Source organism: Nannospalax galili, unplaced genomic scaffold (genome assembly GCF_000622305.1).
Source record: "Nannospalax galili isolate Female #2095 unplaced genomic scaffold, S.galili_v1.0 scaffold188, whole genome shotgun sequence".
Lineage (NCBI taxonomy): Eukaryota > Metazoa > Chordata > Mammalia > Rodentia > Spalacidae > Nannospalax > Nannospalax galili.
Window position 1 is genome coordinate 7,828,614 of NW_008360325.1, and position 16,242 is coordinate 7,844,855.

Genomic DNA, 16,242 nt, shown 5'->3' on the forward strand with positions numbered 1-16,242 from the left:
CTTTAATCCCTAGGGAGGCAGAGGCAGGAGGATCTCTGTGAGTTGAAGGCCACCCTGGTCTACATAGTGAGTTCTAGGACAGCTGGGACCTTGTCTCAAAAAGACCAAAAAAAAAAAAAAAATTGCATGTGCCAACGAACCTTGACTCTCTAGTTCAAGTTTTCTGTGCTCTTTTTGTCACAGCAATGAAGAAACAAACTAGGACAACTGTATTTTAAACAACTATTTTAAAAATAAAGACAAGGGGAAGGAGAGATGCTCAGTGATTAAGAGCACTGGCTGCTCTTGCAGAGGACCCAGGTTTGATTCCCAGCACCCACATGGTGGATAACAACCATCTATAACTCCAGTTCCAGGGGGTCCGATGCCCTCTCTGACCTCTGTGGGCACTGTATGACATGGGTACACTTACATACACGCAGGCAATAGTCTCATACATATAAAATAAAATTACTAGACTTTTAAAAAGACAAAGATGAATACAAATAATCAGTGATAATTAGCACATTTAGAATGTGAGCAAATCACAAACCTTGTTTAACTTTTACATTTTATGACACTATGACACCTAACATTTACATTTGTTTTCAATGGCTCTAGCAAATATATACTTATCTATTTATTTTTTGGTTTTTTTCTGTAGCCCCAGTTAGCCTGAAACTTGCTAGGTAGAACAGACTGGCCTTGATCTCAGAGATCTGCCTGCTTCGGCCTCCTGAATGCTGGGATTAAAGGCGTGTGCCTTCATGCCCGGCTCTATTTTTCATTTATAACTGGATTTATAGCTAGTCTAAACTCCGACTTCAGCAATAACTGAGACATGGGCATCAGCTTGTAATCACAAATCAAGCCAACAGACTGTACTGTGCTTTGTGATTAAGGACAAATTCAGGGTGAAGATATGGAAGGTGCTAATTTGACAAAACTCTAGAACTAAAAATAAGCAGTAACACTATAACCTTCAAAGCCAGAGATTGTAAATAAGATTCTAAGAAAAGACTCTCACTTAAAAAAACTAAAAAATCCAGGAGTTACTGTTTATTACTACATAGGCCTCAAGGAATGGAGGGTTCTTGGAACTACAAGTAGAGAGCATGGTCTAAGCAACACAAAGCAAATCAACAGATACAAAACAGAAATCTCCCCACTTCCCTCTAAGCGCTATACTGCCCTGCCACAGTCTGAGCGAGGGTCTGCTGCTGGACCAGCCATTCTTGCACACGGCACTGCTTCCTATGAAGTGTTCATAAAGGATCCTTTAAAACAACCCACATAAATTATTCACGATTCAGCTTTCTCCATCTGTTGGTAATTTCTAGGCTGTGCCACTGTTTCTCTGTTTTTGAGGATTCATGGAACTAGTTATCAAGATATTGATTGCTAAGTCTTTTGTGCCTTATTTTTGTTTTGTTTTGTGTTTTAAGAAGGGCCTCACTCAGTATGTAGCCCTGACTGGTCTGGAACTCGCTATGTAGACCAGACTAGCCTCAAACTCACAGGGATCTGCCTGCCTCTACCTCCCAATGTCTAGGATTAAAGGTGTGCACCACCACATCCAGTCTACTACTTTATTTTTTAGGCTTTTTGAGACAGGGTCTCCCTGTAGACCAGCTGGCCTGGAACTCACTATGTAGACCAGGCTAGCCTCAAATTCACAGAGATCTGCCTGCCTCTACCTCACGTGTGCTGGGATTATAGGTGTGCTCCACTGGGCCAGTCTTACATGCAAGTCTTAAACATAATCATCACACTGGTTTTCCTTTTTACTTCCCCTGTTAACATGGGTCGCTATGGATATTATTATTTCCCTTTGATGCATTTGGTCTGTGGAATATACCTTCTAACCTGCCACTGGAAATTGCTTTAGCAAGTCTAAAAGCTGACAATATCTGGTTGTATAATTATTTTCATTTTTCTTAATAAATGCTAGGGTGTGAGGATTCTGAACTAGGAACTTGCCTTTGATAAAACATAAGAACAGCCCCATGACAAGGGATTGAGTTTGATTCCTCTTTGAGCTAAAGGTACAACAATGGCAGTTCTTAGAACTGGCTATGGAGACCAGGCTGGCCTTGAACTCAGAGATCACCTGTCTCTGCCTCTCAAGTGCTGGTATTAAAGGCTTGCACCACCACACCTGGCCCCTTTACAGTGCAAAGGAAACCACCTATTTAACAGTCACTGAATGAAGTGCAAGTCTCAGTCATAGTCAAAGGTCCAGTTCAAAACTCCTTGGGCCTAGATTAGGCACATGCCCACCTCTGACCTTTGACCCTGCTTTGTTTATACCAGGGAAAGTGTTATCTTATTACCTGCAAGTAGTCTTAGTTTCAAAATGTATCTGGAACCTGGCTGTGTAACTATTTTCAGTGAAGCTGCTCGGTCCAACCCTGGCATTTGGATCACTGCAGGGTCCTGGGGTTGGTCTGGCCAGACTTACCTTTGGTCTTCTAATTCCTACAGCCAGGCCATTTTCAACACAGTAGTTAGCATATGTGCCTGGAAAAACTTGGGGAACATTATGTAGTATTTCTTTTTGTTTCATCTACCATCAGTTTCTGTACATTCCTTTCCTCCCTCCTCATGCTCCTGAACTCACTGAACATTACTCTTGTCACTTGGTCTTGCAGGTGCTGTTCCTCCCATCTGGAAAATAACTCTCAGGTACTCACGTGCCTTACTTCCTTGTTTTCTCCAAGTCTCCACTAAAGTGTTATCTTTTAAAATAAGAGGATTTTTCTCATAACCTGTATAAACAAAGGCAGAGCTGGATGTGGTGGGGCAAGCCTGCAATCCCAGTACTTGTGAGGCTGAGACAGGAAGACCCTACGTTCAAAGCCAGTCTAGGCTATATAACAAGAGCTACAATAGTTACTGCCTCAAAACCAATCCAAACCAAACCAAAAGAATCAATTCTGGGCTGGAAAGATGGTTCAGCAGTTAAGAACACTGGCTGTTCTCTCAGAAGACCTGGGTTTGAATCCCAGCACCCACATGGCAGCTAACAACTGTCCGTAACTCCAGTTCCAGGGAATCCAACAGCCTTTTCTGTCCTCTGCAGGCACTGCACAGCATGGGTGCACTTACTTATGTGCAGGCAATACATGCATACACATAAAAATAACAAATAAAATATTTAAAAATTAAAAAAAAAAAGGCCGGGCAAACGTGGCACACGCCTTTGATCCCAGCACTCAGGAGGCAGAGGCAGGTGGATCCCTGTGAGTTCAAGGCCAGCCTGGTCTACATAGTGAGTTCCAGGACAGCTGGGGCTACAGGAGACCCTGTCTCAAAAAGACCAAAAAATAAAAGAACCAATTCTGAGAATGTAGCTCGGTGGCAGAGCAGTTCCTTAGAATGTGAAAGGTCTTGGGTTCAAACCTTAAGACAAATTTCTCCCGTCAATTTCTATTATTAATATATTTTTTTTTCTGTAGCAATGATCATCAATGGCACACCAGGCACTGTTTCAGCTTTCAATAAACTATAAACTCCATGAAGGCAGAGCCTTAAGTTGTTTACTGCTGTATCCCCAATACTTAAAATGGTTCCTGGCACACAGCAATCAATAGATCCTTAATCAATGAATGGCCCTCTTCCTTTAGAACATATATTCCTTGAAAGTTCTGCCTGAACTTTTTCCTTCCCTCCCTTTTTCCCTCCTTCCCTCCTAGAGCTAGCATTTGAGCTCAGGGCTTGCCTTCGCTGTGCTAAACACACCCTCCACAACTGACCCACATCCCAATCCTCTGCTGGACTGACTCTCCAGTACACTTCAGACTGCAGTGACTTTTAAGTTTGTGTAAGGAAGTTACTGGGAACACCTGGGATAAATCTACAACGACTTAGGGGCATCAACAGTCTTCCCGCACATTGGTCCTCTACTGGGAAGGAGCTAGGTGTAGAAGGGAAAGCCAGATCTCTCTGCCAGCATTTCTAGGCTGTTAGCATTCATGAAACAGTAAATACTTAACTCCTTAAACTGGTCATCCTAACTCACTCTCCTCAATTAACCATGTGCAGGTTTCAGGACTCTATGTTTAAAGTTCCTTCCCTGCCCAAAGCATTTAAATTTCTTAGCAATCCTTGGGCATATGATATTAACCTGCTCACACCTGGCAGAGGAGGCAACACAGGTTCAGACAGGACAGCGGCAGGTTCTAGGCGGCTCAGTGTAAAGTGTCAGAATTCTAACTCAGGCCCGCTGATTTCCGAGCTACCCGAACTTGGGCCTTTAGGGGCTGCCTAATTTGGAAGCCAGCTGCGCCTCTGCAAGATTGCCTTTTAAATAGCAAAACCACGATTGCGCAGATATGTGGGGTCAGGAGGCATCCGCATTTATCTGAGAAAACAGTTTTACCCACAAAAGCCATGAACCCTGAGTTTCCTGGTCGCCGGCATGGCACACTCAGGATGAATTCAGCGCTCTGCAAACCGCAAACCATCAGACCAACCGCATGCTCTGCAAACAATGCCAGCTTGAGGAGGGGAACCAACGTGCTGACTACGGACACCAGTCAATATCCGGGTAGAGTTGCCGGAGAGTTTCCAGTCCGCCCCAGAGCTGGCGGCGTTTGGAGCATCACTTCCAGGCAGGCCGGAGTCTGAGGGCCGGGGCAGCCCAAGCCGGACCTGCCCCCGCAGCCGCCGCCCCCGTATACCCGTCAGCCAGACCCGCAGCCGGGTGTGACCGCCGATCCTCCCCACCCCGCCGCCGCACCCCGCCGCCGCGTCCCCCCGGCCGGTGCCCGCCTTCCCGCTCACCTGCGCGCGCCCATCTCCCTCCTCTTCCTCCTCGGGAGGCGTCAGGAGCCAGCCCGCGGCACCACCCCGCCCCCGGCCCCGCCCCCGCCCCGCCTACTCGCCACCGGAAATGCTCCTGCCCGGACCCTTTCCCCCGCCTCCCCAGCTCCCAATATGGCGTCACTTCCGCTTGTGCGGGTTGCGAGTCTCGAGAACGCGCCGGGAGCGCTTCGGGTCGGGAACGCGCTTGGTAGATGACAACAAATTAGTTGCTCAGTGTCGGAGTCTGGCTCGACCCGGCAGTCGGCCTCGGGCTCTCTCGCATCTTCTCTCGGAGCTGACCGAGCGCTCCGGAACCCGCGGCCTGGGGCGCCGGGGTCCCCTCCACGTCTAGTCCCCGCCGGGCCTAGTGCGAGCGCCGCGCCGCGCGCCATGGGGTTGCCCTGAGGGACGGCTGCGTCGAAGCGGCATGCAGCGGCCGCCGCGGGTGTAGACCCCCGCAACGGGTTAGACCCCACCGCGGCCTGGGGACGCCGGCAGGGCCCCGAGGCGCCCCCGGAGCCGAGGCCAGAGCGGTCCTCGCGCGCAGCCCCAGCCCGCCCTGCCGCCAGCCCTCACCATGCCTTGGCCATTTTCAGAGTCTATCAAGAAGAGGGCCTGTCGGTACCTCCTGCAGCGGTACCTGGGCCACTTCCTGCAGGAGAAGCTGAGCCTGGAGCAGCTCAGCCTGGACCTGTACCAGGGCACCGGCTCCCTCGCCCAGGTCCCCTTGGACAAATGGGTAAGCGCTGCGGACCAGCGGGACTAGGGACTCGCTCTCCTTAGGACCGAGTCTGAGCGAGCGTCAAGACCGGTGACGCTCGGTCCCTCCGTGGCAACTGTTTGGACCTAGTGTGGGCGGGCTCCAGGACCCGTGTGAAAGTGTGGTTTGTAGTAAGTTTGCGCCCTTGGAACACATTACGTGTTCCGACTTGGGGGCTGTCGTGGAGGCACCCTATGGGAACAGCCCAGTTAGTGCTTAGGGGTCTGTGAAGCATGCCGAAAAGGGTTCAGGGAAGGGGGTGAGCCGTGTGGCCCCTTCGGATGCGAAGGTCAGCGGGGTCTACGCAAACAAATCCTATATTTATTTGATAACTTTAGCAAAGATTAAAGGTAAAGAGGAGCTGTCAAAAGCCCCAGTTACTGCTTTCGGTTTGGCAGCTGGGACGCGGATATGGCGTTCGGCGTCCCGAAAGCTAGGGGAGGCCTCTTCAGGTTTGCCTGCTTTGCCTGATTACATGTTTGCAGGCCGGTTTGTGTTCCAGCCTGTAGATGGTTGTGTGACCCAAGTAGTGCCATTTAGATTTGCCTTTTTGCTTCACGTGATAGATCGACAGATCGTAAAAGCAAGTGTTGCCAAAGCGCCGAAGCTGCAGTTTCTAGCCGTTTTTAAGAGCCTGCTCTCTCCTTTTCATCCAGAGGCTGTGGGTTGACTCACTGTCTTACTGGAGCTTCATATGTATTTCAACTCACCGAATACAGTTGTATATGCATCTGTGAGTTGAGTGTCTCGTATTTTACTTTGTTCTGTCTTGGCTTTGACAAGAATGGAGTGATTTCCCCCTTTGCCATCGAAAAGCTTAAATTATGGAAACTCCTTTACGTTAATTTCTGCTGAGGGTTATGAATAAAAACATAATTGTATTGAAAGTAGGCAACTTAAACTAGAGAGCGAATACAAGATCTCTAGTTTGAATAACAAAAAGATACGGTCCTACAAGGTGGGTGCAGGCTGTCACAATCAGCCAAGAGATTCGCCTGGGTTCAATATACAGGTCAAGTACTCTGTCAGGCTATTGTATAGATGTCATTCTTGCCAGAAGGTGGGAATTCTTTTAATTTTTTTTTTTTTAAATGAAGCTCTAGCTGCCCTGGTACTTGCTGTGTAGCCCAGGATGGCTTACAACTAGGGCAGTGCTCATGCTTCAGTCACCCCAGTGCTGTGACAGGTGTGTCCCATCATGCCTGTCTAGAAGATGGAGATTCTGGTGCACATTTAAAATTCAGCAACCTTGAGGCTGTGCTTTTGGTGCAGTTATATGAAAGGGCTATCTTTTTCTTTTCTCTGATCAAACCAACTTATTTAGAGACTTGAAGGTAGGGAAGGGCTGAAAGGTCAAAGATCTGATATCCTCAGCAGGGCAGATTTCCTTGGCCTTTCGTTGCTACAAACTGACCAGGCTGTCTTGAAAGGAGGGTTGGATGCTTATTGAATGTCAGGAGAGTTAATTGGTGCACAGTGCAGTACTCTTAAATGGTGGACATTAAACCTAACAAGTTGGCATTATTATTTCTGTTTTACAAATGGAGTTTAATATTTTGTCCCAAGTCTCACAGCTAGCAAGTGTTACGAGAATTCAAATAGAATTCCCGCATCTATGCTGTCTTCTTCCGCCACACAGTGTAAGACCTCGAAGAAGGCAGGCAATGCTTACTGACATCTGCTTGTGCTAGGCATGACTCCAGGCTGTTCGTTCGTGTGGTTCTAGTTCATCCTCATGGGGAACCAGAGGAGGTATTATCTGAGTTTTATAGCTTGATTTCAAGATCCTGGCAAAATAAATGATCAGCAGACTTAATTTGTGGACTGCTTTGATCTCCTTGAGAGTAAGAGCTCTGCCAGTCAAAAATGATGCCAAAGCTCCCAGGGAAATCAGTATTTACTGTTACTGATTGAGGTTAGTGTGCTCTGTTGATGATTAGGATACATCACAATGTGATTGAAGGCGTAGCTATTCAAAGTTCTGGTTCCAAAGTCATTGACTTTGCTCACTTGATTTTAATGACTTCCAGAATTGAGAAACAGCTACCTACTAAGGTTTGTGTATCCTAATGGAAGACTGCATCACTGGCTGTAGGACTAACATTTCAAATATGTTTATTATTTTTAAACACTTTAAAAAATTTATTTTACTTTATGTATGTGAGTGTATTGCCTGCATGTGTGTAAGTATACTTGTGCAGTGCCCTTGGAAGTCGGAAGAGGGCGTCGGATCCCCTAGAACTGGAGTTACGGACCTTTGTTAGCTGCCATGTGGGTGCTGGGAATCAAGCCTGGGTCCTTTGCAAGAGCAGTCAGTGCTCTTAACTGCTGAGCCATCTCTCCAGTCCCTGAGACTTTTTTTAATAAAAGATCATTCTTATTTTGTATGTGTCTGCACAGAAGCCAAAAGAAAGTGTCAGCTCCCCTCTAGCTGGAGTTATAGGTCATTGTGAACTACCTGTTGTGGGTACTGGGAATTGAACTCTGGTCCTCTGCAAGAACAGCAAGTGCTGTTAGCTGCTGAGCTCTCTCCAATCCAACATTTCAATAATTATTCTCCTCCTTCTCCTTCCTCTTCCTCCTCCTCCTCCTCCTCCTCCTCTCCCCCTCCTCCTCCCCTCTCCCCTCCCCCTCCTCCCTCCTCCCTCCTTCCTCCTTCCTCCTCATCATCACAGGGTCTCCCTGTAGCTCCAGGAACTTGTATAGACCAGACTGGCCTTGATCTCAGAGATCAGTCTGCCCCTGCCTCCTGAATGCTGGGACTAAAAGCGTGTACCACCACCCCCATCTTTCAATTCTTTTATCAATTATACAAAGGAATTTGTTGAAGCTGGCAGTTAACATTTGCTTTTTCCCTGATTAAACCAGCTGTTCTTACTAATTAATTGGAAAGTGGTGTATTTTTAAATGTGCTGTACGTAAAAACTAGGTTGAAACATTTTTTTTTTCAAACTCTGTTCAGTAGCTTTTTTTTTTTTTTTTTTTTTTTTTTTTTTTTTTGACTTTTTGAGACAGGGTCTCCCTGTAGCCCCAGCTGTCCTGGAACTCACTATGTAGACTAGGCTGGCCTTGAACTCACAGTGATCCACCTGCCTCTGCCTCCCAAGTTCTGGGATTAAAGGTGTGTGCCACCATGCCCCCTTCAGTACCTTTTTTATTTGGGTCTCCTTGTATCCCCAGCTGGCCTTGCTGTGGAGACCTGACTGGCCTCGATCCTTGATCTCACAGACGTCTGTCAGCCTCTACCTCCCAAGTGCTGGAATTAAGGGCATGTGTCACCATACCATGCTGGGCCAGACTTTTGAGACAGGATCTTGCCAAGTAGTATAGCCTGACCTCAAACTTGTTATTTTCCTCCCTCTGCACCTTGAATTTTGCTATCTGGTTATGTTTTTATTTTTTTTATTTTATCTGTATGCATGTATTACCTGCATGTAGGGTAAGTGCACCAGCGTCATGCAATGCCCTTGGAGGTCAGAAGAGGGTGCTGGGATCCCTTGGGACTGGAGTTACGGACAGTTGTTAGCTGCCATGTGGGTGCTGGGATTCAAACCCAGGTCTTCTGCAAGAACACCAGTGTTCTTAACCTCTGAGCCATCTCTCCAGCCCCCTGGTTATGTTTTTGATAGAAACTGTTTTCAACCACAAAATCATGGAACAATAGAAACATTTCCAAATGTAGTTGTTTTTTTTTTTCCCAAATATAATTTTTAAAAATAGTACAAATATCCTTTTAGAAGCAGTTATTTTCTTACTCATTAAACTGTCACCCTTACATAGAAAGACAGTTTTTTTAGTGTCTGCCAGGTAGCATGTACTACCAGCCATTTGGCATCACAGAAATGGTTGGATTTAGAAGGACCACTCTCCATAAAAAGAAGCTGCTTATCTTTGAACTCCACTCATAAATACATGGAATGAGAAAACCAGCACACTACGGAGTTACTGTCACTTTATGAAACGTGTACTGTTATAGAGGTCTACTCATTTATTTATTTTTTTGAAACAGGGTCTCCCTGTAGCCCTAGCTGGCTTGAAATGCACTGTGTAGACCAGGATGGCTTTGAACTCACAGAGATCCATCTGCCTCTGCCTCCCAAGTGCTGGGATCAAAGGTGTGTGCCACCACACCGGGTTCTATTTTGCTTTTTCAAAGGGAAGTGTGCTTTTGTTGTTGTTGTTTTAAGAGATTTAATATATTTATTAAGTGTTTAGCATGTGACAGCCAAGGACTGGCTAATATAGTAGTGAACTAAATGGAGACTCTTAGTATGTTCAGAAGGGTACACATCAACAATTTATTACCATGAAGCCTTTTAATTTCACTTTAATATACTTTTATTACTGTGGCACTTTTATAAGTATATGTGTGTGTAATAAAAATTGACTTCAAGAAACACGAATTGCCAAATATTTGCCAAATGCTGCAGTACAGACTAGAGTGTGACGTTCTCTTTTTCTGTCTATTGTATGAAACTCACTGTTAATTGAAAACAAAATGGCCTTAAATAGTAGAAAATCTCTTAAGGGAATCTACAGAAAGGTACTTGTTTGCTGAGTAGTTCAAGTGGCTCCACGTCAGCTTTAGAATTACTGACTCACACAGATGCATGTCAGTGGATGAATGAAGAACATTTGCCTTAGTAGATAACAGGGTATCAATTTGACCAAGCAGGTTGAGAATTTTCTCCTACTTATATAATAACAAAGTGGGGACTTTCACAGGAGAGAATTTCAGAATACTTTATCATACAGCCTACAGGGGATTTTGCCAAGGATACAGAAGACTGGATAAGTATAATTTATTTAAATATCTTATTTTTTTTAAATATATTTTATTTTTATTTTATGTGTATGAGTGTATTGCCTGCATGTATGTGAGTGCACAGGTGTCATGCAATGCCTTGGAGGTCAGAAGAGGGAGTTGGGATTCCTCTGGAACTGGAGTTAAGGACCGTTCGTCTCCACCATGTGGGTGCTAGGAATTGAACCCAGTCCTCTGCAAGAGCAGTTAGTGCTCTTAACCACTGAGTCCTCTCTCCAGCCCCCTAAATGTCTTCTTTTTTTTTTTTTTTTTTTTGGTCTTTTTGAGACAGGGTCTCTCTAGTCCTAGCTGGCCTTGAACTCACAGAGATCCTCCTGAGTGCTGGGGTTAAAGGTGTGCGCCACCATGCCTGACTATATCTTATTCTTAAGGAAACTATGTTGTAGCTTAGCGGTCCCAGTGTAAATTCTTGAACTGTTTACTCTTTCCAGGGCTTCTTTTCTTTTTTCCTTTCTTTCTTTCTTTCTTTCTTTCTTTCTTTCTTTCTTTCTTTCTTTCTTCCTTCCTTCCTTCCTTCCTTCCTCCCAAAAACAAAAAAAAAAAAAAAAAAAACTGGTGCAGCTTGTGGGGGCAGGTGGATGGATCCCGAAAGCTCGTTGGCCATCCAGCCTAGCAGAACTGGAGAATTCGAGATTCACTGTGGACCTAATGTCAACCTCTGCCCCTCACCCCCCACATACATACACACAAAACCAGAAAATGTTAACTTGGCATTTATAGACTTCAAGAGCACTAAAAGGTTTAATAATCCTGTTACTTGTTTTGAGGGTTTCCCTATGGCCCCAGCTGGCCTGGAACTCATTATGTAGACCAGGCTGGCTTTGAACTCACAGAGATCCACCTGTCTCTGCCTCCTGAGTTTTGGGACCAAAGGTGTGTGTCACTACACCTGGCTCTTTTTCTTCCTTTTTAAAAAGGATTATTTGTGTGTGTGTGTGTGTGTGTGTGTGTGTGTGTGTGTGTCTGTCGTGTTTCACACGTGTTTAGGTGCTTGTGGAAGGCAGTAAAGTGCGTCAGATTTCCTGAAACGGGAGTTACAGGCAGCTATAAGCCACCTGACGTAGGTTCTGGGATGTGAACTCAGGTCCTCTGGAAGAGCAGCAAGGATTCTTAACCACCGAGCCATCTCTCCAGCCCATCTTTTTCTTTTTCTTTATGTCTTTGTATTTGTGTATTTCTCTGTATGTGCATCAGAGAAGGCCAGAGGAAGGCCAAAGCACCTGGAGTGGAGTTACAGGTGGTTGTGAACCTCTCAGTGTGGGTACTGGGAACTGAATGAACTCAGGTCTTCTGGAAGAGCAGGAAACTCAACCACTGAGCCATCTCTCCAGCACCGACATACTTTTAATATTACCTTTCAGTGCTGTAATACAGCTTTCTGAATACTGTATTTAGGAGTTTAATGTAACCACAAAATTTGGGGCACACTAAGGAGAATCCCATCAACTCCAGTATCTTAGATGGTTGACTAACATCCATAGATCCCCATGGTGCAAAAGCTAAGTCATTGCTTTTGTATTCTCTAAAATATGTTTCTATTATTTTAATTGTTCATTTAAATTCTAAAACTAACACATGCTCATTGGAAAAGATTCCAAGAGGAAACGTGAAGTGGGATGAAACTGTCCAAAGGTAGCAACATGGACCAAACTTTCCAGTCTGTATTGTGGAGATACTGAATACAGAAATAGCTTTCCTGAGTTTGCCTCCTCTGTCTTGTATGGTGGGCCTCTTTCATGGTGCCAGGCATTACAAAATTTTCTTTTTGCCGGGTGTGGTGGTGCACACCTTTAATCCCAGCACTCGGGAGGCAGAGGAAGGTGGTTCAAAGGAGCCAAGGGCCTTGAAGATGAACTGTGTAGCCATTTCAAGGTGGCGTGACTAAGTGAGAACAATCACTGAAACCAGTTCTGACAACTACATGAGGAGTGGCCAAGAACTCAGTGTGGACCCCTCAGTGCTATTTGACATTTGAGGCAAAAGTACAGTCTCAGTAAGTGGCTGCCTCCTGAGCTGACGGAGAGTTGAACGGTCATCCTCTCTTAGTCTGCATAACAATAATGAACCATTTCTCATTGGACTGTGGTGTACCACGAAGTGGATTGTATTAGCGGGCAGGTGGCAGTGACCGCATCAGTGGCTGGGCCCTGAGGAAGCTCCAGAACTCTTCCCACTAGGGCTTCCAGAGTTCTGGTGAAACCCTTACCTCAGAGGTGTGCTCAGTAGATCCAGATGCCCCGGAAGCTGCATCACCTGCAGCTGGTACCTCCTCAACTAGGAGGGCCCAGTCCTCAGGGCAATGTCTGACCTGCATTGCATAGCTGGTGCTCAGAAGTTGAATGAATTGGGCTGTGAAGTTTTGCCTGACCTGCCACATTCACTTGGATTCTTGCCAACCTACTGCCATTTCTTCAAGCATCTGGACACTTTTTATAGGGAAAATATTCCACAACCAGCAGGATGCAGACAGTGCTTTCCAGGAGGTCCTCAAATCCAACCCCAAAGCATGGGCTAAAAGAGTTTACTGATTTTGTGTGTGTGTGAGCATGTGTGCTGTGGTACATGTACAGAAGTCAGAGGACCAGTTGGTTCTTTCCTTCTACCACAGGATGGGAATTGAATTGAATTCAGATGCTCAGGAGTGATGGCAAATGCCTTAAGCAGGTGAGCTACCTTGCCATCCCATCAAAGCATGGATTCATTATTATTACTACTACTATTTTATGTGTATGAGTGTTTTGTCTGCATGTATGTAAGTGTACTCGTGTGCAATGCTGACTGATGCCAGAAGAAGGCATCAGATCCCCTGGAGCTGGACTTACAGATAGTTGTTAGTGGTCATATAGGTGCTAGGAATCGAACCCAGGTTCTCTGCAAGAACAGACAGTGCTCTTAACCACTGAGCCATCTCTCCAGCCTCCAAAGCATGGATTTTTATGCTACAAGAATAAATACTGGCAAAAAAAAAAATGTGTTGATTGTAGCTGGGTATGGTGGCTCATGTCTTTAATCCCAGCACTCCAAGGCAGAGGCAGGCAGATCTCTTGAGATTGAGACCCACCTGGTCTACATAGCGAGTTCCAGGCCAGCAGGGGTTACAGGGAGACCCTGACTCAAGAGAAAAACAAAACAACAAAAATTGTAGATTGTAATGGTTTCTCTTTTGATTAATAAAGATGTGCCTGGGCCTTGTTATAATAGTTTAAAATTCATGGTCCCAAACCTTGTTGCCTTAAAAACTTTTTTTTGTACATTCATTTATTGAATATGTGTGTCAGCATGCGTGTGCCACAACGTGTGTGGAGGTCAGGACAATTTGTGGAAGTCAGTTCTGTCTGTCTACTATGTGGTTCCTAGTGATTGAAATCAACTTGTCAGTCTTGGTAGCAGGCACCTCCACATGCCCAGCCAGCTCATCCTTCTTCCTGTTCCTTTTGCACCAGCTTCACAGAAGGTGAGAAGGGGAGGAGGAAGGGAGGGAAGACTGAGACTCACTGAGACTGTTTCATCAGATTGAGTCTGAGGGGCTGTGCAGCATCCAGTTAGACAGCAGCGGTAGTGGGATTGCAGGGCAGTGTGGGTGAGTACCTGGGAGCTGTCACCTTGAGCAGTGACGAAGGAAGAATGAACTGCACAAAACACGTGCCATGTGGAGAGTAGCTTGAGAGACAAAAGCAGAGGATCAAATTGAGGTGAATAATCAAGGAAAGTTAGAATTTGAAAAAGGAGGGTCAGGGCTGGAGAGGCGGCTCAGCGGTTAAGAGCACTGATGGCTCTTGCAGAGAACCTGGGTTTGATTCCCAGCACCCACATGACGGCTACAAACCGTCCTTAACTCCAGTTCCAGGGGAATCTGAAGCCCTCTTCTGACCTCTGCGGCAGTGCATGACATGGGTGCACTCACATACATGCAGGCAATACACTCATACACATAAAATAAAAATAATAAAATACTAAAAAAAAAAAACTTAAAAGAAAAAGGAGGGTCATCTATGGGTGAGGCAGAGATGACAATTTTAAAAAGATGAGGACTGGTAGCCGGGCGTGGTGGTGAATGCCTTTAATCCCACCACTTGGGAGTCAGAGGCAGGCTGATCTCTGTGAGTTCAGGGCCAGCCTGGTCTCCATAAGGAATCCAGGCCAGCTGAGCTACAGGGAGATCCTGTCTCAAAAAGACTAAAAAAAAAAGAGAGAGATGAGGATTGGGGGCTGGGCAGATGGTTCATTTGGTAAGGTGCTTGCCTTGCATCACTACTTAAAAAGCCAGATACCCTGGCATTCCCTGTAGCAGTGGAAGCAGGTGGTATCCATGGAGCTCACTGGCCAACCAGTTTAGTCAAGTCTGTGAGCTCCTGTCTTTTGAGTGAGACCCGTCTCAGAAGGGAAGGTGGAGTCTGACTGAAGAAGACACCCAGCATTGACCTCTGGCCCATCAAAATGCACACACACTTCCAATACATACATGTACCCCCCCCCACACACACACACGGTGGGAGGGAGGGAGGGAGGGAGAGGATTGAATATTGTCATTGCATTTGTCAGGTTGGTGATTCTCAACAGTCTCAGGAGTTGAAGGTTAGGAGGCAGATTGTAGTTTCTAGTTTAAGTAAATAGAAACCTTGACTGAAAAAAGATAAGATTGATGAGAAAGGGGGCATGAACTGAGGGTTGTGCTTGTTTTGGTTTTGAATCTTGACCATGCAAGGCAAGTGTTCTATCCCTCAACTACATCCCCAGCTAAGACAGAAGGTTTTAGTTTGTTTTTGAGGCTAATGGTATTTACTAAGCTCTTTCTGTACACTGTACTGGCTGCAGCAGACCTAATTCTGACTCATTCTTTGCACTACACACTGCCTCAGAAGGCTTAGAAGAACCTCAGCTTCCAGACAGCAGCAGTTGGCTGACCCAGCGCTCACTACATAGAAACTTGTGGCCCTGTCTCTACGGATTCTGACTCTAGAAATTGAAGAATCTGCATTTTTGGTTTGTTTGTTTTTGAGACAGCGTCTCCCTGTAGCCCCAGCTGGCCTGGGACTCACTATGTAGACCAGGCTGGCCTCGATCTCACAGACATCCTGCCTCTGCTTCCCAAGTGCTGTGATTAAAAGTATGTGCCACCACACCCGACAGAATGTGCATTTTAAAAAAGCATTCTGAACAAACCTCGTGTACTGATCCAGCTGCTCTTTGATAAACACTAGTGCTAAAGGAATGGAGACTTTATGTTTAATTTTTTTTATCATTTAAAAAAATTTTGAATTACATGATTAGAAGAAGCATTTCATTACAGCTTTAACATATTCAGTAACACACTCCAGAGCAAGAGTACATCTCTTTCACAAGTGGGTGCAAGTTTCTAGGTTCACAGTTGAATTAATACAGTTATACAATATTGAACTCAGTATAAGCCCTGTAAGACATAAAATCGAATGAGTTTTTAACCTTTAAAAAAGATCTCCATTGCATTTTAGAATATATTGTTCCTTACAGAAAGACTCGTCATTTTTCCTGTTAATGCTGACATGTTGGCACATGCATCTCTAATCTGTATCTGATTATTATTAGTTATGATCGGTTGCACTTGGATCCTTGGCGCCTGTTATGTCTATAAAGTCATCGGGTAGATTTCATTGATAATGTTTGTCACCTCTACTAATTAACATGATGTAAATATCTATACTTCCTCCTCAAATATAATAAAAAAATTTTAAATTTGTTGATTTTTTTTTTTTGGTGTGTGTGTGTGTGTGTGTGTATCACACAGAACATCCCAAACTTATTCGACTATACACCCACTTCCCAGGTAGCACCCTCCCATAGCCTCCCTCCCCCCCACTAGAGCCCTTATACTCTGATATCCCTGCTACTGTCT

The 16,242-nt window shown here is 45.3% G+C and overlaps 2 protein-coding genes across 3 annotated transcripts in view; one reads left to right on the forward strand and one right to left on the reverse strand.

Annotated features, from left to right (window-relative positions):
- Gskip (GSK3B interacting protein) overlaps window positions 1-4,846 on the reverse strand; it is a 30,408-nt gene extending 25,562 nt beyond the window's left edge. The window contains exon 1 of one of the 2 annotated variants that reach the window (XM_008825655.2): window positions 4,765-4,846. In XM_008825655.2, coding sequence (XP_008823877.1) covers window positions 4,765-4,778 — 14 coding nt within the window. In that variant the 5' untranslated portion in view covers window positions 4,779-4,846. Of the gene's footprint in view, window positions 1-4,360; window positions 4,631-4,764 lie in introns of those variants that run through there. The other variant, XM_029559912.1, reaches the window with a different exon arrangement.
- Window positions 4,847-5,010: 164 nt separating this feature from the next.
- The window catches only part of Atg2b (autophagy related 2B), a 101,318-nt gene continuing 90,086 nt past the window's right edge, over window positions 5,011-16,242 (forward strand). Inside the window, exon 1 of the mRNA XM_008825656.3 lies at window positions 5,011-5,524. Within this exon, the coding sequence (XP_008823878.1) occupies window positions 5,363-5,524 (162 nt within the window). The 5' untranslated portion in view covers window positions 5,011-5,362. The remainder of the gene's footprint in view (window positions 5,525-16,242) is intronic.